The 26,142-nt window shown below is 45.9% G+C and overlaps 1 protein-coding gene across 7 annotated transcripts in view; it reads left to right on the top strand.

The window, feature by feature from the left end:
* LDB2 (LIM domain binding 2) overlaps nucleotides 1-26,142 on the top strand; it is a 461,389-nt gene that overhangs the window by 423,885 nt on the left and 11,362 nt on the right. For all 7 annotated transcript variants that reach the window (XM_005681920.3, XM_005681918.3, XM_005681919.3 and 4 more), the window contains exon 6: nucleotides 25,812-25,935. In XM_005681920.3, coding sequence (XP_005681977.2) covers nucleotides 25,812-25,935 — 124 coding nt within the window. The remainder of the gene's footprint in view (nucleotides 1-25,811; nucleotides 25,936-26,142) is intronic.

Genomic DNA, 26,142 nt, shown 5'->3' with positions numbered 1-26,142 from the left:
TATATTACATTATAGCATAACTGATTAAAAATGTGTTTCAGTTATACAATAAAGTGATTCAGTTATATATACATATGTATCTATTCTTTTTTCAAATTATTTTTCCAATTAGGTTGTTACATAATATTGAGCAGAGTGCCTTGTGCTATGCAGTAGGTCCTTGTCGATTATCTTTTTTTTTTTGATTATCCATTTTAAATGCAGCAGTGTGCACATGTCCATCCCAAACTCCCTAACTGTCCCTCCCCTGACCCTTCCTGCCAGTAACATAGGTTTATTCTCTAAGTCTGTGAGTTTCTGTTTTGTAAGTGTGTTCATTTGCAGAATTTCTTTTAGATTCCACGTATAAGTGACATCATATGATGCCTGTCCTTCTCTGATTTTCTTCACCCAGCATGACAATCTGTAGGTTCCTCCATGTTGCTTCATTCCTTATAATGGCTGAGTAATATTCCATTTACACATCTTCTTTATCCAGGCACATCTTTATTCTTAATGCCTCCTTGATGCTGGGAGAAAGCAAAACAGAGTTTGTTGCTTAGAAATGCAGTCCAAGACCATCAGAGAATAACCCCTCTTTCTTCTGCTGCTGTGTTAAGAAAGCAGATGAGACATCCCAGGACTTGAGATCAGCAAGTGCGAGGGTTGGGGGTGACTCACGGGGAGGTGCCCACAAAGTCACATTCATACCCGGCCTCCTCAGTTACCAAGATGCTATATCGCCCATGCCCAAGTCCCTTGTCCCAGCCCTGATGTTAAAGGGAATAAGCGACATGATATAAATGAAAGAGGGCTTCCTCCCTCAACAGTTGGACTTCCTTTCTTACCGTGGGGGTGACCTCTGTAATAAGTAACTCCCTGCACTATGCTGAAGGCAACTCAGTGGAGCAGGGGCTTCAGAAACCGAGGGCAGCCAGGGACAGACAGGAAAAGACCCGGACTCGAATCCCACTCCAGTCCTGATTGCCACTGGTCAGGGCATTGCACATAACATCATCGTCTTGCTTTGACTGCCGTTAAAAAGGAGGAGGGATCTTCGTTGACCCTCCTCTCTGGATGGTTAGGGGAACATTAGGAACAGTAATCCACCCTCCACAAAAGCTCTTTGCAAACTGCTGTGATCTGTAACCACATAAGGGCTTCCCTGGTGGCGGAGTCGGTAAAGAATCCACCTGCAGTGCAGGAGACCTGGGTTCAATTCCTGGATTGGGAGATCCCCTGGGGAAGGGAACTGGCTACCCAGTCCAGTATTCTTGCCTGGAGAATCCCCATGGACAGAGGAGCCTGGTGGGCTACAGTCTATGATTTCACAGAGTTGGACAGGACAGAGCAGCTAAGCACAGCACAATAACCACGGAAAACAGGAAGAGGGACTAGAGGGTTTTTGTTTTGTTTTATTCTTTAAAAAAAATTTTTTTTATTAGGCTGCACTCAGTCTTAATTGTGGCACACAGGACCTTTTTCTTGTTCCAGTTACGGGACGTGTGCTTCCCCGACCAGGGATCGAACCCAGGCCCTCTGCATTGGGCACATGGAGTCTTAGCCCCTGGACCACCAGGAAATCCCAAGAATGGCTAGTGTTGACCTCAGACACTGATATGCCGAATTCCCAACACCCTCTGTGCTATCAGTCACAGACTCAGTTTTCTCAGTAAAGAAGCAAAGAAGGAAAAACAGACCAGGCTGTCATGGATTTAAAAGAATTTTTGCTTGAAATACATTTTCCCCCCGGAGTTATGCCTTCTCGGGTTGCAGCGCTTCTGTATCGAGGTCTTCATGCAGGAAGAAGCAGCTAAGGAAATCTACCCTTTTCCTTCTAAAAGAGGGAAGATCAAGAGAAACTAGTTGTTACTCAGTGAAAAGTAAACTGTATTGTCCCTGACAAAGTCTCCTGGGGTTTTCTTATATTGTCATTCAGGTGAAAAAAAAATTTAAAAAACTGATATTTCTAGGAATCAAAAGGAAGATAGTCTCTCTGTCCTTAAAAAAAAAAATACCCATGGTCATGCGAACATGATTTTTCATGTCATATAACAATGAAAAAAAATCAACTTTTTAAAAATCTCCAAAAAGGCAATGTATAAATATGACTTCAGAAGAAAAAACAAAACAAGCCTGGAGTAACACAATTGGTGGCCCAGCACCGGCTACGCGCCAGCTCAGGACTGGGCCTGGCGCCTTACATGCGCCGTCTTGTTTAAATTCCAGAGCATCCCTGAGAAGCAGGCTGCATTTTGAGCACAGAGAGACTGAGGAACTGGCCTAAGGCCACACAGCGATAAGCCGGGGCACAGGATTAACAAGCAGACATGTTTGACTCCTGACCTGTGCTCACCATCTAGGCCTTCCTGCCGCCCCCTCAAGCCCCCAGGAGGGTGTTCAGCTGCCTTGCCACCCCCTCGTCTAGCCACTGTCCGTCACCCGAGCCATCGGTGGCCCGTGATTCCAGAGGCTGGCGGACAGGAGCCCGGACAGACCCTTGGACCGTCTCCTTTTCCATGAGGACACACGTCCTTACCCAGGCCTGTGTGGGGTCACACGGGTGCCTGTGCTTCACATCGCTGCTCTGCCTTCTCACCCGGGGGCAGGGATTTTTGTGTCACTGGAGGCAAATGCATCTTTAAAACGTTCTGTCTTCTCTGCCCAGTGGTGGAGGCCACCTGGGCATCTGACCAGCAGCCCAGCTCCCCTGAGCACCCAGCTTGTGTGGTCCAGGTGGATCACACAGTTTCTCAGTCTGTTACTTGGCTCTGGTCTTCAGGATGGGGTGAGGCCTTTCTTGTTGTTGTTCCATCCTGAGTCATGTCTGACTCTTTGTGACCCCATGGACGGTAGCCTGCCAGACTCCTCTGTCCTTCACTGTCTCCTGGGGTTTGCTCAAACTCATGTCCATTGAGTCGGTGATACTATCTAAACATCTCATCCTCTGTCCTCTTCTCCTCCCTCCTTCAATCTTTCCCAGCATCAGGGTCTTTTCCAATGAGTCAGCTCTTCGCATCAGGTGACCAGAGTATTGGAGCTTCCTCATCAGCATCAGTTCTTCCAATGAATATTCAGGGGTGAGGCCTGTGATACAGCAAACACTAAGTCCAGTCTGTTGACCTTGGGCTGTCTGTTGATCTGAGTCTCCTTTTTGCATATTACGCCCTCAAGTACCTAAGGGGTGACTTGGAAACATTTCTGCTATTTATAGGTAGATCTTCTTGTCCTGGAGAAAAGTCCATCAGACAGCCTGATTTCAAAAGTTTTTATTAAACAGCAATTAGTCTGGAAGTAGGGATGGTATGCAAGGAAAATATGACATATTCCGTTTTCATAAGGGAAAACGGATGGGAAAACACTTCTATTCATATTTTGCAAACTGTTCTCCAAAACAGAAGTCCCTGATCAAAGAGCTGGGTGGTAAAATGCTAGTTTGAATCATATAAAATTACCACTATTTGACTGTTTCTTATGTACAAAAATGGCAAATTTGATTTTTGCTTTAAAAGGTTCAACCTAGTAATAAATTTGGGAAAGCCTGTCACCTTCTCTTGGGAATTCAGCTGATGGCTCTGAGAATTCCTGCAGAAAATTTCCTTCTTCGTAATTCATTCAATACTTTATTCCAAATGACTTCAACCTGGGATATTTTTAATTCTTTTGCCAAATACTTGTTAATATCTGCAAAATATATAATAGTAAATACTGATAATACACCTGTTATAGGCCCTGGGCTTCATTTTCCGTCAGTCTTGCTCCCCCAGCTCCCCACCACTAAGTCATGTCAGACGCTCTTCAAATATACTGTTAATATTATGGCCTGATGTCCTATGTGTCTGCATGTGATTTTCCCTCTTTTCTGTCTGGAAAATTCCTTTTCACATTCAAAACCTAGCTCAATGGACCTTCTTTGTTGGGATCTCCTTTATTTTTGTTAATTGGAGGATAATTGCTTTGCAATGTTTCACTGGTTTCTGCTATCCAACAACGTGAATCAACTATATGATACATGTATCCCCTCCTTCTCGAGCCTGCCTGCCGCCCCCCACATCCCAACCCTCTAGGTCATCACAGAGCTGAGCTCCCACTAGCCATCTATTTCACACATGAATGCATGCTGGCGTGCTCTTTGCGACCCCATGGACTGTAGCCCACCAGGCTCCTCTGTCCATGGGATTTTCCAGGCAACCATATTGGACTGGGTTGCCATTTCCGCCTCCAGGGGATCTTCCCAACCCAGGGATCAAATCTTTGTCTTTTGAGTCTCCGGCATTGGCTGGCAGATTCTTTACCACCTGGGAAGCTCCCAACAATTCTACACCCTAAACCTATTTCTGTATTATTTCTCACAGTGTAACTTCATTGTTGTTCGCTAGTCTGTCTTCCTGAGAGGTAACTTCCTCCAGAGAAGTAACTGTTTCTCGTATCCTTAGCCCTTCGCATAGCGTTACCGCACACAACAGACAGTCTGGTTTTAAAATCTGAGGTTCTCCCAGGTGAAGAAGTTGATCACCCTCATTCCATCCCATAATTTTACATCACATCATTTTGCATCATCTTCCCTGATGACTAATATCATCAGTTTATCCCGAAGAGGGGGTTGGAGATGATTAACCAGCTGGTACTCAGTGCTCAGTCATGTCTGACTCTTTTCCAACCCCGTGGACTGTAGCCCTCGAGGCTCCTCTGTCCATGGGATTCTCCAGGAGAGAATGCTGGAGTGGGTTGCCATGCCCTCCTCCAGGGGATCTTACTGACCCACGACCCTTGCCTCTTCTGTCTCTTGCAACGGCAGGCGGCGTCTTTGCCCCCGAGGCCCCGGAAACCCCATGTTACACGTGGCAGTGCACGGACGTCAGCGCTACGCTGTCAGTTCAGCGCACCCTTTCCTTCCCCTGCCGTGCCCACAAGTCCATTCGGCACCTCCATTCCTGTGGGCATTCCTTTCCGACCCTCACACAGAAAAGAGAGCAACTCCCTTCTCCGAGCCAAGGCATCTCAGCCACGCCCATCCTGAGTGTTAAGGGGGACCGAAGTGCTGGGAGTCAGGTCACCGCAGTTTCACCCAGTGAGTAAGACCCAGACCCAGACCGGATGCTCCTCTTCATGCTGGGTGGGAACATAAAGCTACAGTGGGAGATGCTGCTTTTCCTCAACCTGCTTGTGCATTGTCAGGCAGGAGTGGGTTAGAGAGAATAAGCCCCTTATGACTCTACAGAGGTCTCTTTTATGTTCTTGTTTTTCACAATGAATTATATTCAGCGGTTTTGTTTTCACTTGTCCATCTTCCTCACTGGGCTTTGAGATCCTCTGAGTTAAAGAACAGGGCTTATTTTTTTCAGCATCCTCAGAAGCTAGCCTAGTGTCCATCTAATCTCTGGTAGATCCTTGGGAAAGTCTTTTTAAATTGTTACTGCCTTTTTAATGGAGGCACAAAGAGTAAGAGAACACCAAAGGGCTAGATTCTGGTGGAGGAATGCCTACTCTGGGCATTCTGAGCAGAGAGATCTCACGGTAAAGAGCAGTGTGGGGAAGGTGCTGATGAGGGCGGCCGGGTACCTTGCAGACAGATGGAGAGCCAGGGCACCCCCCAGAAGCATCATCTGATCCTGCCCTAGTTCGTTCTTCGTCTAACGTGCTCCTCCATGTTGCCATCTCAGCTGAGCTGTGCTCTTCATAATCCATGATGGCAAATGAAAATAACAATTTCCGATCATTTTGTGTCTATCCAATTGGCAAACTTATTTTTTCAAGGGTAAGACATTTGTGAAGATATATAGAAATGGGTGCCCTTATAAGCTGCACAAGGAATATAAGTTAGAGCTACTCTGTTTCAATGGGCTTCCCTGATGGCTCAGTGGTAAAGAATCCATCTGCAACACAGGAGACTCGGGTTCAATCCTTGTGTTGGAAAGATGCCCTGGAGGAGGGCAGGGCAACCCACTCCAGTATTCTCGCCTGGAGAATCCCATGGACAGAGGAGCCTGGCAGGCTGCAGGCCACGGGCTCACAAAAGAGACACGGCATAGCAACTAAACAAACAACTGTTTCAGCATTTTATTTCCTTTCTCAGGAGCGGCACAGGCCTTTAGCAAAACCAGAGATGACAAAACGCGCGCCTTCCTTACCCGAGTGCTTCTGGTGCTAGAGGCGAGAGTCTTACAAAGTCACCCGGAGTGTTGAAGGAGGGGCTGGAAATAGTGGGCCAAGCCCACTGGGGTAAGACTTGGTCTCTAAGACCCTCAGGAAGGCCTTCCTGCTCAGCTCATCTGTCGACAAGTATCATGATGTCCTGTGGATTTAAAGATGGAGCCTTAGACAGAATAAGCACTGCTCGGATATTCGTCATATTTTCCCGTGTACAAAATTTGGGAGTGCAGCCAAATTCACTCAAGCTTGGACTTTAAAACCTATGTCATTCCCTAAGGCGCTGTGGACAGGGCAGTCGCTGTTATTTAGTGATCTCCAGAGAGACGGAAGCTATGCGCCGGGCACCCTGCTCTGCGGGGCTCCCCTAACCCCCACGTTTAGGTTCATTTACCTTGAAAGCTAAAATTAGAGCTTGGCTCTCTGCGCGAAGGCTCTGTTGGTGTAATTAATAATGCAGAGTCCTCACGTGCTGTATGATAGGAACTGTGTTGCTAATTATATTGTTATGAATGTGGTTTTGAGTATTATTAAGGCAGGAAATAGCAATTCTTAAAAGCTCCACTGCTAGGGAGATTTTTGCTTCAGCAGGCATGAGCTGGCCTCTGAGCATTAAATACTCTCTTGGTTAGAGGCATTAATCTGTACTCTCTCTGAATACATTTAATTAAAAATTGTGACTTCCCAGTCATTGTCATTTTTATGTAGCCCCAAAATAGAATTTCAGTGGAGGGCAGGGTCTTTTATTCAAGCACCATCTGTCCAGCCAGGAGATGGTGAAGGAGGCGGACTTGTCAGTTGAAGTCTTGCTTTCCTGGGGAAATCGCATGGGAGTTAAGAGGAAGGGACCACCATGGACGGCAGGATTTGACTGTGTCATTAGCCGTCACGTTTCTAGAACCCACTTCCAAGAGCCCATCACAGACCACCTAAGAGCCCCTCAACCCCGGCTCTAAAGTTTATTTCTTTCTGTGTGTGTGTGTGTTAGTTTCAAGCAAAGTGAACTGGTGATACATACACATATATCCACTCTTTTTTAGGTTCTTTCCCCATATAGATCATTGCAGAATATCGAGTAGAGTCCTTTGTGTTAGACGGCAGGTCCTTATTAGCTATCTATTTTAGATAAATACAGTTCATTATTCCCTATATATGCAGATTTTGCCTTGTCTCATTCAAGAGATGAGGTAGCAGTTATTTTTATTTTTGCCCACGTGATGCTTTTATAACTTCAGAAACGACCGTGGCAGTGGGAATGGGCCAGGGCATGGTGTTCTACAACTTAAATATCTTACGTTACTTAAACCTCACAGCACACTAAGACTAGGCATTCACCCCATTTTGATAACACAGCAGCTTGAAGAGGTTAACGGGTCACCCAGGGTCACAGAGCTGACAGGGGCCACTGGAATTTGGAACTGGGTCTGACCCTACACCCTAGCCCCTCCGAGTTTCCTTCACTCAAGCTGGTGAGTCTACCATCTAGGGTAACCAACACCCCACTTTGAGTGGGACTGAGCAGTTTCCTGGGATGCAGGACTTCTGATTTTAAAATCTGGGGCTGTCTCAGGTGAAGAAGTTGATCACCCTCATTCCATCCCATAATTTTACATTACATCATTTTACACCATCTTCCCTGATGACTAATATCATCAGTTTATCCCAAAGAGGGGGTTGGGAACCATTAACCAGCTGGTGCTCAGTGCTCAGTCGTGTCCGACTCTTTTGCAACCTCATGGACTGTAGCCCTCCAGGCTCCTCTGTCCATGGGACTCTCCAGGCAGAAATCCTGGAGTGGGTTGCCATGCCCTCCTCCAGGGGATCTTCTGACCCAGGGGTCAATCCTTGCCTTTTACATCTCCTGCACTGGCACTACCTCCACCTGGGAAGCCCCCAAAAGTGGCCGACCCCCAAAGAAAGTCAAAGTGAGCACAGAGTGGGCAGATGCCACCAAGAAGGACAGAACTTCCCTGAAACAAACATGACCCAGGAAGTTGCACTCAGTGGCCACGAGTCAGTTACCAGCAGATGCTAATCCCTCTGTCGGAAAAAATTTCCGCACGTGTCAAGTTTGGGAAAACATAACGGTATTGTTCGATGCCACCTGTCATGGAGTCAGAGAAACACACAAGTTCTGCTAGGGTGACAGAGAAAAAGGAATGTTTATCAAATGTTCACCTTTCCAGATAATTTGCAGCAGATTTAAGAAGCCCTCCATGAACATGCCATAGAGTATCAGGCTGGGAGATTTTACTAATAAAGTTGGAAACATGCTACTGTGAATCTCGCTGGCACTAAAGAATAGGAAATAAATGCCTGGACGTTTGTCAGCTTATTAATCAGTCCTTTGTAAGCGGTGTTCTTACTCCATTGCTACAGCGTCTAACCACAGTTCATTGGCTGAAGGCCAGGCTAGCTTTCACGTTGGTGTATTACCATGCGCTCGGCTTCTGTGCTTCTTGTCCATTTATTAGAGCTGCAGACTTCCTACAATTTAGTCTAAAAATAGCACCAGTTCTGTGAAAAACACTGCATTTGTGCTTTAGCCGTGGTATAGAAACCGAAAAGAAGGTGTGTGTGTGTGTATCGCATACATGTGTACATGTGTGTGCATGTGTGTTTGCATTAAGTGTGCATTGTATGTGTGCATATTCCATATTTCAGCGTATGCATGTGTGTGCGTGTGGGTATGCCTGTGCATAAGTGTGCATTGTGTGTGTACCTGGAGAAAGTATTGTGATGCCTGAAATCCATAATTTGTTATGCTTCTGAAAACCTTATTTTTGGCATACTGAAAATTAAAAGAAACAAATTAAAAAGGAAAGTTGGGCGGATAAAGAGGAGGGTAGTAAAGGAAGCTGATTTTTTTCCCCAGAACCCTAGCTCTGTATAATCTGTTTATTTTTAGTGCCCAAGAGGATCACGCTAAGCCAGCATGAAACCTTAAAAACAACCTTTTATTAGAGCCTGTCATTCCTAAATGAAAACTGTGCCGTGCTCACCTTTAGGCACTCTTCTGCTTTCCCTCATAGTTTGAGCTGCCAACTGTCTGCAGGAAAAACGATCCGTTGGCATGTTTCCTTAGGTGATGCAAAACTGCATTCTTTTGGGGTACTTTTGGACAGAAGACTCCCAGATAAAAGTTATTCCAATAGTATGGCTTTCCTAAACCACATCCCTGGTTTGCCTACGTCCACCTGTCTACTCAGCCGCACTCCAGTGGGGCACGTGCAACTCTGGGCGACAGGGCGATGATTTATTTTGGACCCCGAAGAACTTGAACAAGACGAATAGTGTTTGAGAAGGCACATGAACCTGAGGGCGCTGCCAAGGACACAGGTGAAGAGTGATAGGAGATGCATTTCATAATGGAAACTCGAGGTGCGGGAGGAGCGATAAGATGTCTCCGCTGCACAAATAGAAAAAGTGAGCAGCTTGCCTATCAGATGCATCGGGTGTTAGGATTGGACGCAGGACTCCTGAATAACGTGTTGTTGGCCTTTTGGAGAAATTAAGAGGAAGGAAATGTCATTCTGAAACTTCACGCCAAATAGCAAAGAGAGACGGGAGACCAGGAAACCGTCACTTCCCAGGCTGCTTCCGAAAGATACCGCTGGGAGCCGTGGGTTCCAGGGAGGTCACAGAGGCACGGGGAGCCCAAGGACGGCCCCAGGAGAGCGCTCTTGGCAGGATTCTTTTTAAATCAATCTTGATTTCAAAACCGGTGTGCTCAAGGAAGACGTAACTTCGCAACAGCAGAGGAGGGTGGTAGAAGGAATGTGGGCTTCGGAATAATCCCTGTCTTCAGTTAGATGTTTATCGAGCGACTGCTATTGGCTGCGATCCTGTCAGAGTCTAGGAATAAAGGAGTGAGAAAGAGAAAAACCAACATGGTATATTACTGCATATACGTGGAATCTAGAAAAGCGGTACAGATGAGCCCATCTGCAGGGCAGGAGCAGAGATGCAAATGAAGAGAATGGGTGGCGATGGTTTGTTCGCTCAGTCGTGTCAGACTCTGACCCACGGACTGCAGCCCGCCAGTCTCCTCTGACCGTGGGATTCTCCAGGCAAGAGTACTGGAATGGGTTGCCATTTCCTTCTCCAGGAGAGCTTCCCAGGGTGTTGAACTCGCATGTCTTATGTCTCCTGCATTGGCGGGTGGGTTCTTAATCTAGTGCCACCTGGGAAGCCCAAAGGAACTATACTCCAATAAATTAAAAAAAAATTTTTTTCAATATTTGGACCCATCTAGATAATCCAGACTACTCTCTCCATCTCAACATCAGCTGATTAGCAATTTTAATTCCCTTTGCCACAACCTGACATAGTCACACACCCAAGAGTTTGAGCCATTAGACTCTGCAGAGCTATGAATCTTCCAAGCACAGTGACTTTAGCCAAAATGTCCAAATTTTCCACCCTCCTTGATTTTTTTCCCTCTTTGGTACGCCTCACTAACATATATCTTTTGCTTTTAAAATGTATCCATCTCCTTCACTAGAATGTAGTTCCTTAAGAGGAGTGGGCTCCAAAATCACAGCAGATGGTGATTGCAGCCATGAAATTAAAAGACGCTTACTCCTTGGAAGGAAAGTTATGACCAACCTAGGCAGCCTATTAAAAAGCAGAGACATTACTTTGCCAACTAAGGTCCATCTAGTCAAGGCTATGGTTTTCCTAGTAGTCATGTATAGATGTGAGAGTTGGACTATAAAGAAAGCCGAACACTGAAGAATCGATGCTTTTGAACTGTGGTGTTGGAGAAGACTCTTGAGAGTCCTTGGACTGCAAGGAGATCCAACCAGTCCATTCTGAAGGAGATCAGCCCCGGGTGTTCATTGGAAGGACTGATGTTGAAGCTGAAACTCCAATACTTTGGCCACCTCATGCGAAGAGTTGACTCTTTGGAAAAGACTCTGATGCTGGGAGGGATTAGGGGCAGGAGGAGAAGGGGACGACAGAGGATGAGATGGCTGGATGGCACCACTGACTCAATGGACATGAGTTTGAGTGAACCCCGGGAGTTGGTGGTAGACCAGGAGGCCTGGCGTGCTGCAGTCCATGGGGTTGCAAAGAGTCAGACACGACCGAGCTGACTGACTGACTTAAGGGGAGTGATTTTCTTTATTCCTCTTTACTGCATTCCCAACACCTACTGCAACATGGGGCGCATAGTATGCCTTCAATACGTAAGTGCTGAGTGAGTGAACTCCAGCCTCTTCCAGCTCCATTTTCATAAACCATTGCCACTGTCAACATGAATGTTGGTTTCCACCCATCCCTCTTCATCATTGGGCAGGGAAATGGCTGCTGATTCAAGGTTCCACAGGAGTGATGATGGAGGTGCCTGAGGAGCAGTCAGGCAGCTAAGAAATCACTCCTCCCCTTTGCGTCAGGTTCTGTTGCCTGGCAGAAGCTCCCAGGCAGGCAGGCAGGCACTGCACAGACAGCTGTGCTCTGGGTGCCCAGAACCGAGAGAGACAAGTCCGCATGCCCAACCCGATCAGAGGGAGCCCAGCCGCCCTTCCAGACAGTGGCCGTGGGAGTGCTACCCCAAACCCCACGATGCAACACTGTCTTTAACAGCCTCCTGGGCATTTACAGCAGGGCAGGAGGGAAGGGTATGCACGCAGTTAATGCTCCAGCGGGCTTTCAACTGCACAAGCAGATAGCTGTGTTCCTTGCAACCTGTGACTGACAACTCCCAAGGACCAAATCTGACTTCTCCCACCCACAGTATTGAGATTATAAGGACTCATTCATAAATGCCAGTGCGTAAACATTGCTTCAGCACAACTACACAGTTTCTCAGTTCCCAGGAAAAAATAACCAACATGTGACAAAAACTACGTCCTTCCGATGAGGGACTGCGTCAGTCAGTTCAGTCTCTCAGCCGTGTCCGACTCTTTGTGATCCCGTGGACTGCAGCACGCCAGGCCTCCCTGTCCATTACCAACTCCCAGAGCTTGCTCAAACTCATGTCCATCGAGTTGGTGATGCCATCCAACCATCTCATCTTCTGTCGTCCCCTTCTTCTCCTGCCTTCAATCTTTCCAAGCATCAGGGACTTTTGCAATGGGTCAGTTCTTCCCATCAGATGGTCAAAATATTGGCGCTTCAGCTTCAGCATCAGTCTTTCCAATGAGGAACCGCATGGACCAGTGCAAATGCTCCCAGTGCGGCAATCAACACGGATTGGCTCAGTTGGGGGTTGGGGCGCGGGCAGTCTCCACTGCCTGGAGCCCGAGCAGCCAGTGATTCCCTTTGGGGACATTTGGTGCTTTTGTTTTACCAGCCACATCCCAATGTCTATGAGGCCCTCCTCAGGCTCAGGAATCACGGGTGAAAGAACAGCGTGATGTTTACCATATCGTGGTTCAGGGTTCAGCCAAGTGGCATTCGTGGAGGCCACATCAGTTGCCCGTCCCGGCTTGTCTGTGGGGCAGAAACTGGGGCCTTGATGAGTCTGGCCCCTGCCTGCCTCTGCACTGCAGCTCACACGTGTCAGCCCAGATGCCGCCGTTCCGCGGTCTCTGATTCTGTGTCCTCTCTTGCATTCCCATGTGCATTCCCTCAGCCTCAGATGCTCACCTTAACCTTTGTCCTGGCTGCATTCTCTCTCACTTGGCTGGCTCCTGACTCACCTCAACTTAAATATTAGTGCCTCCCGGCAATCTTTCCTGGTGTCACCTGCCCCTCTCCTCTATAATGTGCAGCCCGTTTGGGATTCCTGTTTATCATCTGTCTCCCATCGAGACAGTAAGCTTCCAGGGAGGGAGGCTGTATCTGCTGTTTCACCACCACACCCCTGGTACCCCGGTTACTATAACTACCAAGTGGATGAAGCAAGATCTGACCCATAGATACACTGCTGACGCTATGTATAAAATAGATGACTGATGAGAACCTGCTGGATCGCTCAGGGAACTCAGTGCTCTGTGGAGACATAAATGGGAAGGAAATCCAAAAAAGAGGGGATATAGGTTTGCACGTAGCTGATTCGCTTTGCTGCAGCAGAAACTAACACATTGTGGGGCTTCTGCACTCTGATAAAAAATAGACTAAAAAATTATCGGACTCATTTCCTCATATCTGATTGCCTTTTTGTTTTTCATTCAATGGTATTCATGGATTCAAGGAGTCATTCCATCCACAGACATTACACTCATTGCTTGGTACTGGGTATTATTTTTTAAAATAAAATGATTTTTATTTTATCTTTTCCCAGGTCTCCACTTCTTGCAGGGTAGTGGGGAGGCTATGATAGTTCTCTGTGTCTTTCAGGCAGACCTAAGACCGTCACGCTGCCTTAACAAAATACCACAGACTACGTGGTTTGAACAATAGAAATCTATTTTCTTACAGTTCTAGAATCTGGGAAGCCCAAGATCAAGGTCTTGCTGCTGAAAGCTCTCTTCCTGGTTTGCAGAGGACTTCTCTCACTTTATTGTCCATGGTGGACGTGGAGAGAGAAAGATATCTGTGATGTCTCTTCCTCCTCTTACAAGGCCACCAATATGTCCGTTTTGAACCCCGCTCTTATGAGCTCATTGAACCTTGTTGACCTCCTTAAGCCCTATCTCCAAATATAGTCACAGTGGGGGTTAAGATGTCAGTGTAGGAATTTGAAGGGGTCACATTTCAGCTCAGGTTAGCTAGGGTACCAGTTTTTAATCAAAGGCTAATCTAGGGCTTGCTGTAAAGTTATTTGCGTCTGGTTGGCATTGGTGATCATCTAGCCCTCAGACTGAAGGCAGGAGGAGGGGGCAACAGAGGATGAGATGGTTGGATGGCATCACTGTCTCAATCGACATGAGTCTGAGCAGGCTCCAGGAGATAGCGAAGGACAGGGAAGCCTGACGTGCTGCAGTCCACGGGGTCACAAAGGGTCTGACACAGCTTAGCGACTGAACGACAGCCGCCCTCAGGTGACTTTAAGTGAAATACATTACTGTTGGGTGAGCTTCATCCAATCAGTCGAAGTTTTTAAAAACAAAACTGCAGTTTCCTGGAGAAGAGGGAATTCCATCTCGAGACTGAAGCTTTAACTACTGCCTAAGATTTCATCTCTGGAAACTATGGATTTCAGACTTGCTAACCACCACAGTCACGTGAGCCAGTTCCTTAAAATACATGCACACACTCACCCTTATCTCCTATTAGTTCTGTGTCTTTTTCTGGGGAACCCTAATGTAGTGACAGACAATAAAGAGGCTCTTAGAGGAATTCTGAGCCGCTGACCTTTATTTTCAGGGCTTGTGTGTATGTGTACGTGTTCAGTTGCTCAGTCGTGTCCAACTCTTTGTGACCCCGTGGACAGTAGCCCACCAGGCTCCTCTGTCCATGGAATTCTCCTGACAAGAATATTGGAGTGGGTTGCCATTTCCTTCTCCAGGACATCTTTCTGACGCAGGGAAAGTCTCCTGCATTGGCAGGTGATTCTACTGAGCCACCTGGGAGGCCCCCTGGTTCATCTGAGGGCACAATAATTGCTCAGCAAGAATTTTTTTAAATGTACCTAAATTTTGCTCAGAGCCCTCTAGGTAACCGACACCCCTCATTAGATATTTATTAATGATCATAGGGTAGTTCCAGGCTGGTGCCATCTTTTTCCCTTGGAAACATTCCAGCTCCTGTGCTCTCAGATTTAGAGCTGGAACACATGAATATGATACGTGTGGCAAAGGCTCAGTGGTCAAAGCAGGTTATTTACAGGAGAGGCATGCGGACTGAGCGTTTTACACATCCCTGTATCACCAAGATCTAATAATTAACCTGTGTGTGTATATATGTGTATACACTGAGCTGGCCAAAAAGTCTGTTCAAGTTTTTCTGTAAGATAGTACAGAGAAACCCAAACAAACTTTTCGGCCAGCCTAATATACTGAGCAAGGAGTGCCCATTAAATTTTACTAGGTGTGTTCTGACAAGTTTCCAGATGTCTTCCATGAAGCCCCTGCCTCACAGATTGGTGATCAGCCCCATCACAATGAACATGTATAGAGAACACTTTCCATATGTTAGAACCTAGGGACACAATTTATGTGGATTTTCGTGTTTCTCCTAACATGCTAATCAGATACCATTAGATACCACTGTTACCCTGACTTTGCCGATGGAGAAGTTCAAACACCAAGAGCTTAAGTAACCCACCCGAGGTCATCCAACTACTAAGTAGCTGCCATTTGAACCAGAGACACAGCTGTGTGCCTAGCCCCTACCCAGGACGCTTCCACACACCTTTCTGTGCTCAGTCACTCAGTCATGTTCCACTCAGGGGCCCCGCGGACTGCAGCCCGCCGGGCTCCTCTGTCCATGGAATTTTCCAGGCAAGAACACACCTTTTAGACATGGCCTAATGTCTGACAAACCATGAACGCCAATCGGAGTCTATCCAAAAAAACAAAACTCACAGCAGGCAATTTAATAGAGATATAATACGGCAAGCTATTGATAGAAGTGTTAGAGCTAGAAAAGCCACCAGGGGAAGATGAGACAGCCGTTGAGTCTATTTACTGCCCTCCTCGAAAGAAAGGCAAGAGGCTTCCTGGCAGGCCACCTGGTAGAAGTTGGGACCATCGTGGACCTTGGTGACAGTTGCTGGAGAGGCCATCTGAACCACAGAAAGGACAAGAAACACCCTTACTTACCTTTACCCATGCCGTACCGTGAGTGCTGTTCCTCCAATATCCATGTTAATCTCTAACCTCAGGATGTGCCTGTTTGGACACCCAACGACTACTGCCTTTGTAAGGAGAAGAAAGAACACAGAGACACAAGGTGGGGGAAGGCGAGGCGAAGACAGAAGCAGATGTTGCGGTGATGCAACCTGAAGCTGAAGAGCACCGAGGCTAGCCAGGGCCAGCGGAAGGTGGAAGATGCGAGGAGAGCTTCTTCCCTAGAAAGCTCAGAGGGAGCACAGCCCTGCTAGCACCTTGATTTCAGACTTTCGTCCTCCAGAACCGAGAAGGAATAAGTTTCAGTTGTTTCAAGCCACCCGGTTTGCCTTCCCTGGTTATGGCAGCCCCACTCAAATAGCTCAACCCACTTCCCCCTAGTCTGCCCTGGTTCCTTCAACTGGCCCAACCTCACCCGAGGCCAGTTGATAAAGGCAGCTGGGAAATAATATGCAGGGGTCTGTCCTCTGCAGGAGAGCAGGGAGGAAGGGGTGGATCTAAGGACAAGAAGACAAATGACCAGAGCAACGTGGAAGGGGTGCCTGTGCCGAATGACCGGGCGGGGGCATTCAGTCCATGGGTCGGAAGGAAAGAGAATAAACATTCGAAATCTTGGCCCATCTCATCATGGGCCTGACTGGTACAGCATAAACCAGCCCTGAGCGTGGCTCTGCAGCTCAGGAAAATAACCCAGCGCTTCTCCCCTGGTGGGTCAGAAAACCAGTGGCCTCCGTCGTCACGTAGAGGCAACCTTCCTCGTGGCCTCAAAATTGAGGTCAAGGCACAGATTTTGAAATGCGCATGCGTGAGTCCTTGCTCCGGCAGAGGACCGTCCCTCGCATCCCTCCACGACCGGAGGGGGTCCACTGCACCCCCTTCGCTGACGGAGCAGAGTGTGCAGAGAGGTGTCCATCTCTGGCGGAGGGACGTGATAACTTCCCTGAGTAATCAATTTGCAAAACAATTGAGAAAAGGCAAAGGCTCCCCTGGTTGAATCTTCAGATAAAAAGAGAGGATGTTTTGAATTTGACAATCAATCTACCTTTAATCCTATCAGGAAATAAACCCGAATCATAATCTGATGTTCTGGAATTGCGCAGCTTCTCAGGGAAAGCCTTTCCCCCCTCTCCCCTGGTTTTCATCCTTGAAGGCAGAGCGGGTTTTACCCCTGTGGGTACCTGTTATTCATTCTTATCTGTTTCTAAGGGAATTATCCGCTTGTTTTGTTTCCTTCTAGATTCTGTAAGTTATATTTTTTTCTATTGTTTATATGAGATCTCTTTTTGTGCTGTGTTTCTTAATTAGGAGAGGCTCCTTCACCCTTAGATAAGAACTTGTTCTTAACCAGCCCTCCCCCATCCGCTGATATTTTTCTAATTCAGAGTTACCCAGAAGAGTAAGTTACTGGGGGAAACAGAAAAGAAAAAAAGGACTCTGGTCTGTGGATTTGAACATTTTGTATTTATTGCTAAAAATGGGTTATTATCAGAGCCCTGGGTCTCCTGCACTGCAGGCAGATTCTCTACCATCTGAGTCACCAGGGATGCCCTAAGCATCCTGGAGTGGGTGGCCATTCCCTTCTCTAGGGCATCTTCCAGACCCAGGAATTGAACCCGAGTCTCCTGCATTGCAGATGGATTCTTTACTGTCTAAGCCACCAGGGAAGCCCAATTATCAGAGACATTAGCGACTAAATTTCCACGTACCATTGGCCTGATTACCATCCCTTGGAGCATCTGGAGCTCCTAAGTCTCAGGGAAACAAGGTGATTTACTTCCCCAACTAGCTAACCAGTCACATCACACATTGATCTGTTGGCTCAGTGGGACTGCACCATAGATGCAGCCAGTATTTATCATAATGTCAATTTCCATCTCTTGAGTACCGACCTCAGTCTAGGCATTGCATTAAGGATTTACATGTATTCTTACAAATCTTCAGAGATAAGCATCAGTGTCCCCATTTTACAGATGAGGAAACTGCAGTTCAGAGAGGCTGAAATTCTTGGCCAAGAACACACAGCTAGTAGTAAATGGCAGACATGTGGGTTTGAATCCATATGAATCTGGCGCCAAAGTCTGCACCCCTCTGTATCACCCTTGTCTCCGTATAGACACACCTCTCTATGTGCATTATTCCTTGCACAATAACAAGGAACAATATAAAAGACAGAGAAAGCCTTGGAACTTGGTATCTTGGCAGAGACTTAGGCCATTCGTAGTCAGAGAGGTGGACAGCAGAGCAGTAAGGGGTTAAGAGTGCAGGGCTGGAGTCAGGCAGACTTGACCATGAACCTCTTTTCTACCCTTCAGATGGTTATATAAGCTTGGATACATTATAAGAATCACACTCTTTAATATCAAGAGTGACTTAATGGCTTTGAGCCTTTGAGTTTTGTCACCTGTTAAAATGGAGCAGGAAGTGGTGAGGGTTAATGATATAATATATGGCAGGTGCATACTCCAGAGACAGACATAGGTTAGATACTCCACGGTGATTATTAAGGTGTGACTCAACAAATATTTGAGTATACCTCATACCATGTTAAATAAAAGGGAGAGAAAAGTAGAATAGGGCTTGCTAGAGATAAGGCAATGAAAAAAATCCACAAGACGGGAAAATTCCCAATGCAAATATAAACTGTGGGATGTACACAGATTAGTAATAAGCGCTGCAAATGTAAGAGTCCTTTGCGAGTGAGGATGGTCAGAGACAGATATTAGCTCTGGGCTGGACCCTGGAGAACCTCAACAGTCATACTGTGTGAATCGAATATGGTTTGCCCACCAGGGCCAGACTGCAAACTCTTAGTGATCCACACCAAAAGGAGGAGCTCGCTCTAGAATGTGAATCGACCACCTTATTGAATACATTGTTTAGTTCATCTGACTTACTTTTTGACACAAGACTTTCTTAATGAAGGAAGCAATGCACTGAGTTATGCTCTGCCTCGAGCTCCTTATCCCTTCGAGGACACAGCACCTCCTTTGAGTGGCATTGGTTTAGGACAGAAGTTAGCAACCTTTCTGTGAATGGCCAGATAGTACATATTTTGGGAGTTTATGGGTCACATAGACTCTGTTGTACTTATTCAGCAGTGATGTTGCAACATAGGAGCAGCTCAGGACAATACAAAGGCTTGGTCACAGTAAACCCACTGGCTGCAGCTTGCCAATATCCCATTAAGATGACTGAGAAGGAGGGAAGAAGGTCTTTAAGGCAAGAACAACATGAGCAATGGCCTGAGCTGCTGTGATCACCATGATCCTGGATGAACCTATATATGAAGAGTGGGAGGTTCAAGCTCAGAGCATGTCATCCATCACCCAGAAAGACTGAATTAAAATGTTGGTGGTCAGGACCCATTCTTGGGAGTTAGCCAAAGGCCAATCCAAAGGTATCAAATTTTTAAGCCAGCGCCAACTCACCAGGGATTCCCTGGTGGCTCAGACGGTAAAGAATCTCTCTGCAATGCAGGAGATCCTGGTTCAGTCCCTGGGTCAGGAAGATCCCCCTGGAGAAGGGAATGGCAACCCACTCCAGTATTCTTGCCTAGAGAATCCCATGGATGGAAGAGCCTGGTGGGCTACAGTATTGGGGTTGCAAAGAGTCCAACATGACTGAGTGACTAATATTTCATTTCATTTTTTAACTCAATAAGCACCACCCGTTCCCAGGTTCAGATCAGGAGATAAGCCAAAAGAAAGAGTATGGGTGTATAGTTATGTACGGATAAAGAGAATCAAATTTCTCTGGGAGAACTGTTATATTTAAACAGAACAAAATGGCATGCTGACTAGATTTGCCAGGCTCTTTGTTACTATGAAAAGGCAGGAGTCTGGGGCTGAGCTAAGGTCACCTGGCTCAACCAGGACATGTAGTAATTGCATATATGCATGTATACATGTGCAAAGCATTCTGCACAGACAGGGCGATCAGTTTTCTATTAAATGGACAAATTCATCACCTCTAAGCCGAGAGGACAATGCCTAATTTGTCTGGCACTAGCAAATGACTCTTTGCTATAAATCTGGCCACGATATCTGTTCAACATTCTTTCATCCATCCACCCATTCATTCATTCCGTCAGCAAGTCATCGTTGTGGCCATAATCCCAGAAAATGAAATTGGAAGCATCGAGGGCTCAAGCCCAGCCTAAAACTCTCACTAAGTCTGCCCAAGCCATCCTCAGAGCTTTGCCAGGCTGGCCAGTGGTTTTCTTTGGGATCTTAACTGGACCAAGCAATGAATACCAGTTTGAGGGCTTCCTGTTCAGAGAGATCTCAGGCCTTGCTGATTCCTGTTCCCTCACACAATGCCCTGGGTTTCCCCTGGTATCCTCGAGAAACCTTAAAAAAAAAACAAAAAAGAGGTAAACTGAGGCAAGCTCAAAAGACCAGAAATTGAGTGCATTTAGGAATAGCAGAGAAACTGCAACTAGGGAGCTGTATGCGGTAGCCAGCTCCAGCAAATCGGTTAAGGGTTTGAGGCGGGCTGTGTTTGTGGACAAGGAGTGCAAAGGAGGCAGGGGTGTAGCCAGCATCCCAGGCACAAGTTCATTGGCTCGAGGATGGAGGTAGATTCTGGGTGGCCGTTCATTGGTCAAGAAATCAGTTTATTGTCATCTCTGTAGGGGAAACTAGTCTCTCTGCTCTTAAGTTGCCTTCTTCTGAGCGCTGGCGTCGAGTCTGTTTCCTAGCCTCTGCTTCTATTTTAGATCCTTTCACCCCTCCAGCAGCCTCGCAGGTGGAGACCAGACTCAGGCAGGCTAAGGCAGTGTTGCAAATGTCATTGTCTGAATTTTTTCTTTCCAAGCAGAGGGACCGGGACTGGGAACTTTATAGCAGACACAACTTGGCAGATAACGTTGTTCTTTAAAATCAGAGAATTCTTTGCTATTCTGCTCAGTTCCATTAATATGCATTTGAGGTTGGAGTGGGGTGTGTGTGTGCGTGTGTGTGTGGGGGGGGGGGGGGTGGAAGGTGGGGGCAAAGGCACCTTTGAAATCTGTCTCTTCTTGTATAGTCTCTTATATAGTCTCTAAGTGTATATTACTAACAGGGGACTCTTTACCTACAGACAACGGATGGGAATATAAGAGAGTTTATAAACCTCCAAATATTTTGGGCAAAATTTGGAAGACGGGCTGCATAGCCTTCACCAGATACTCAAGGGGGTCTGAGACCTCAAGGAGAATAGGAATCCTGGCTCCGGAAGGATTTAGCGAGTGACTGCCGCAACCTACTCAACGAACCATCTTCCCGATCTCATTCCATAAGGCCTCAGGCTTCTGCTGTTGCCAAGATGCACTGGCTTGCTGCCTGAGAGGGAGGCTTTTGTCTGAGTTAGTTCTGCCACCTACAGCACGCAGCCGGGCAGAGGCGCCGCTAGGCTCCCAGAGCGGGAGGCTCATTTGCATACATGAATAAGGGGCGGTCCGCGCTGCCTCTCCAGCCTGGTACTCCTCCGCTAGAAGAAAAATGGCTTTGGGGATTCCTGATTAGTATTCAGAGATGCAAATTCCTTTGGGGTGAGTTACAGCGATGGGAAGATATTTTTACATGAAAGGGGAAGGGATAAATCCTGAGGATTAGCACCTGAAAGAAGTGTTGCCCAAAAACCCAGGAGGAAAGGGAGGGAAAGAAAGAAAATGAGCTCCTGAGTTCTCACGATAAATGCAACTCTTCCATTTCTTAGCATGTTCAACGCTGACAACCCATTCTAGGTCCAGATAGGTAACTGGTCATATAATAAAAATATTTGCCATCTAATTTGTAATCGTGAAACTATCTGCTTCAGGAAGATGTGATTTTCTAAGCAGCTTGAAGTGCAAACATAGGACAGTGTTCTTAATATACTAAAAATCATTTTCAAGGGACTGAATTTTGGGGACCGAGATTGTATTATCCTCATGCTGCTGCTGCTGCTGCTAAGTCGCTTCAGCCATGTCCTACGCTTAACGACCCCATGGACTGCAGCCTACCAGGCTCCTCTGTCCGTGGGATTTTCCAGGCAAGAGTACTGGAGTGAGGTGTCATTGCCTTCTCCAATCATTCTCATAGTTATGTCCTAAGCAGAGTGCCTGAAATTTAGGAGGAAACTCAATAAATTGCTGATTTAACGTAATAGAAATGTGCTTTGTTTGCAACGTGTGCTGTGCTTGTTAATATTTGATCATAATATCTACTGTTTGTTGAGCTTACGTGTCAAGGCATATCATCTCAACTTTTTCAGATATCCGAGATATGTATGGTTTTACAGATGAAACCGAGTGCCAGCATTATTACGTGTTTCAGCCAAGGATAAGATTATAGCTAGACCTCTCCGTTTTTAAGTCCATGTTTTTTCCACTCCATCCATGAAATTTTATAACCACTGTAAATCAGTTTCTCGAGAATGGGAACTGACCACAAGGAAATGGTTTTAAAATCTTTACAACATTTTTTAATGAAAAGAAAAAGTTTCCCCAGTCCTTAGAATTTCTCTGAAAGCTTTTCTTAACTGTTCTAACTTAATAATAGATCCAAATATCTTCTGACCCTGTCTGAAGCTAATAGTAGTTCTTTGATGGATAATGCAGTCTTATCTCTGTGTGGAGAGAGGATGTGGAACCTTTCACTGTGTTTGCTATGAGTGACAAGGGAAGACCTGAGAGTGTCTGTAATTTGCACACATATTTTGATTTCCAGTAAAGAATTCTTAATAGAGGAAAACACACTGGAATATGGACTTAAATGTATAGGAACCCTCCCTCTTTCACAGGTTTTTCTTTATTAACATTTTAGGTGTTCATTTCAGTTCAGTTCAGTCACTCAGTCATATCTGACTCTTTGTGACCCTATGGACTGCAGCACATCAGGCCTCCCTGTCCATCACCAACTCTTGGAGCTTGCTCAAATCATGTCCATCGAGTCAGTGATGCCATCTAAACATCTCATCCTCTGTCGTCCCCTTCTCCTCCCTCCAATCTTTCCCAGCATCAGAGTTTTCTCCAGTGAGTCAGTTCTTTCCATCAGGTGGTCAAAGTATTGGAGTTTCAGCCTCAGCGTCAGTCCCTCCAATGAATGTTCAGGACTGATTTCCTTTAGGATGGACTGGTTTGACCTCTTTGTAGTTCAACGGACTCTCAAGACTCTTCAACACCACAGTTCAAAAGTATCAATTCTTCAGCGCTAAGCTTTCTTTATAGTCCAGCTCTCACATCTATACAGGACCACTGGAAAAACCATACCTTTGACTAGATGGACCTTTGTTGGCAAAGTAATGTCTCTGCTTTTTAATATGCTGTTTAGGTTGGTCATAACTTTTCTTCCAAGAAGCAAGCATCTTTTAATTTCATGACTACAGTCACCATCTGCAGTGATTTTGGAGCCCAAGAAAATAAAGTTTCTTACTGTTTCCATTGTTTTCCCATATATTTGCCATGAAGTGATGGGACCAGATGCCATGATCTTGGTTTTTTGAATGTTGTGTTTTAAGTCAACATTTTCACTCTCCTCTTTGATTTTCATCAAGAGGCTCTTTAGTTCTTCTTCACTTTTTGCCATAAGTGTGGTGTCATCTACATATCTGAGGTTATTGATATTTCTCCTGGCAATCTTGATTCCAGCTTGTGCTTCATCCAGCCAGGCATTTCTCATGATGTACTCTGCATATAAGTTAAATAAGCAGGGTGACAATATACAGCCTTGATGTACTCCTGTCCCAATTTGGAACCAGTCTGTTGTTTCAAAAAGTTTTCAAAAAGGACTCTCAAGTAAACAAGAAGATAGGCAAATTGAAGATGGATCGGAACTAACCCAGATCTCGTTACTTTGCAGCCTGATGCACTAGTGACTTTGACTCTTTGAATCACACTGTACCTGTGTTGCTCAAGCTTTGAAATCTTAGTCTCTTTTCCTGAAGAAACTGCAAATGCAAGGAGATTACAGTTGGCCCTTGAGTGGGGTTAATGGTTTTGGCTTAGATCATTGATAGCTAGGAAGGGCCAAGGTATTTTTCTAGATGATGACAATTTTTATTATCATGCTTAGACTTGAGAAGAGGGAAAGTGGGGTGGGGGTGGTGAAAAGAGAGGGAAATTTGAGCAGAAAACCCTTGGAGATCTGTGCATGGCTTGCTTCTGTATTTATCTCTGCTAAAACCCAGCATTTGCAGGGCAGTGCTCTCAGCTTTGGATAATACTTATCAGAATTAGATGAGGGAATGCTTTTTTTAAATGCAGATTCAGGGACCCACCTCCAGAATCAATAAAACAGAAAGGGCAGAGCCCAGAAGTCTGCATTTTTAACAATCAACTCATCTGATTTTGATAGAAGTGTGCCTTAGACTTTGAGGAACATTGGCATAGAAAGGTCCTCCAGTCTTTCTGAGAAACGCTCTTTCAATACATCCATTCATTTGAGCCAAGTCTAGGAACACAGAGATAAAAGGCATAGTCTCATTTCAGCATTCAAAGAGTTCAAAGTCAAGTGGAGAAGAGACTTGGAAGCTGTGGTTACAAAATGTAAATAAGTTCATAGAGCAGAAAGAGCTGTGTGCTTATGGAGAGCTAGAGAGGTATTCAGCTCAGCCCACATGGGAAGAAGTGCACAGTCCTGGGGAGGAAGGCGAAACAGAAGAAGGGATTCTGCCTTCAAGGATGAGTGGGCATAAACCAGGAAGAGAGGAGGGAAGAATTCCGGGTTGAGGGAACCCAGTGGGCAATAAGAAGTGTGGCCTCTAGGGAAATACTCAGATGAGACAGGGCAGAAGGGAAAGGGGTAGTAAAAAAGATGGGCGGATGAAGGCAGAGAGTGAATGTCTGTCTTTCATAATAAAATGATGTCTTTTCACACAGGCAGGTACATTGCCAGGGCTTTCTGGGTGGCGCTAGTAGTAGAGAACCCGCCTGCCACTGCAGGAGATGCAAGAGCTGCAGGTTCAATCCCTGGGCGGGAAAGATCCCCTGGAGGAGGGCGTGGCAACCCACTGCAGTATTCTTGCCCGGAGAATCCCATGGACAGAGGAGCCTGGCGGGCTGCAGGCCTTGGGGTCACGAAGAGTCGAACACGACCGAAGCGACTTCGCAGGCATGCACAGGTGCATTGCCAATGTTCACATTGCTATTGTTGCAACAGCCGTGGATGCGTCGTTCCAGGTGGTGGTCTTTGCCTTCTTAGCAACAGCCCTCTCAGTGCAGCAGTGTTCTGATAAGCTTCCAGCTGAGAAGGAATTCAGAAAAGCCCAGGGCAATCCTAACTGGATTTACCTTCTTGTTTCATTCATTAATCTTTGTCATCAGATGTCTTGGACTGCAGTAGAGCTGAAAGGTCTAACTCAAGGAAGCAAGAAGGGTGACTACGTACAGAACCAGAGCAAAAACTCCACACTGAATATATGTGGGAGTATACATTACCAATTTTCACATCTTGTGTAAAATACAAATGAGTCCATGGATAAAAATGAAGTCATGTTCATCACGGTTTTTTATAAAAATTAGGATTAAAAAACGTACCTGAAGTTACCACTTTGTTCTCAAATGCTTGAATGATGCCTTCACTGCCACAAAATCTACATAAACTGCCATTGTAACTCACAGTGTGTGGTTATGCAAACGGGAAAAACAACAGAAGCTAGAGTAGAAATCTGAGCATGCTGTGCTAATATGAAGGAGCTTTTTTCTTTAACCAGAGAAAATCATGTCATTTCAGAATAGTACTGCATGTATCCACCCAACCATCAGTATAGAATATGTGGGGAAATGTGTGTGTGTGTATATATAAATCACACTCAGCTGTAATATGATATTATAAATGATAGTAAAGAGAGTGAGCATTATCAAGTGTTGGTAATATTTCTTTTCCTCCACACTTATACAGAAAAAAAATTTAAAATGGTGTTGGAGGGGGCAGGAGGGAAGAAAAGTGTCTTTAAGCTTCGAAATGGATTCTGACTGTTAATATTATTTATTGCAAATAATATTATCAAGCAGTGAAACACCTGTCTTTGAACTCCTTACAGTTGTGTGTAATACTGGAGCCAATGCAAGAACTGATGTCCAGACATAAAACTTACAACCTCAGTCCGCGGGACTGCCTGAAGACCTGCTTGTTTCAGAAGTGGCAGCGGATGGTGGCACCGCCAGGTACGACCTCACTCTTCACTCTCCATCTACGTACTTTTTCCGAGGCTTCTTCTGGGGATGAAGGGATAGGAAAAGGGAGCGATTATAAACGTATCAGGCAAAGTAGTTTATAAGGGATGTTCTGACCCTGGTGTTGGATCCGAAGACACTGAGTTGGTGAAGGGCAAGCATCCTTCCTCTATGTGGTGGCCATGCTCCACAGTCTCC

This window comes from Capra hircus, chromosome 6 (assembly GCF_001704415.2).
Source record: "Capra hircus breed San Clemente chromosome 6, ASM170441v1, whole genome shotgun sequence".
In the NCBI taxonomy this organism is placed as follows: domain Eukaryota; kingdom Metazoa; phylum Chordata; class Mammalia; order Artiodactyla; family Bovidae; genus Capra; species Capra hircus.
The sequence above is the reverse complement of the archived record's forward strand: the minus strand, read 5'-3'. Positions and strand labels throughout refer to the sequence as shown.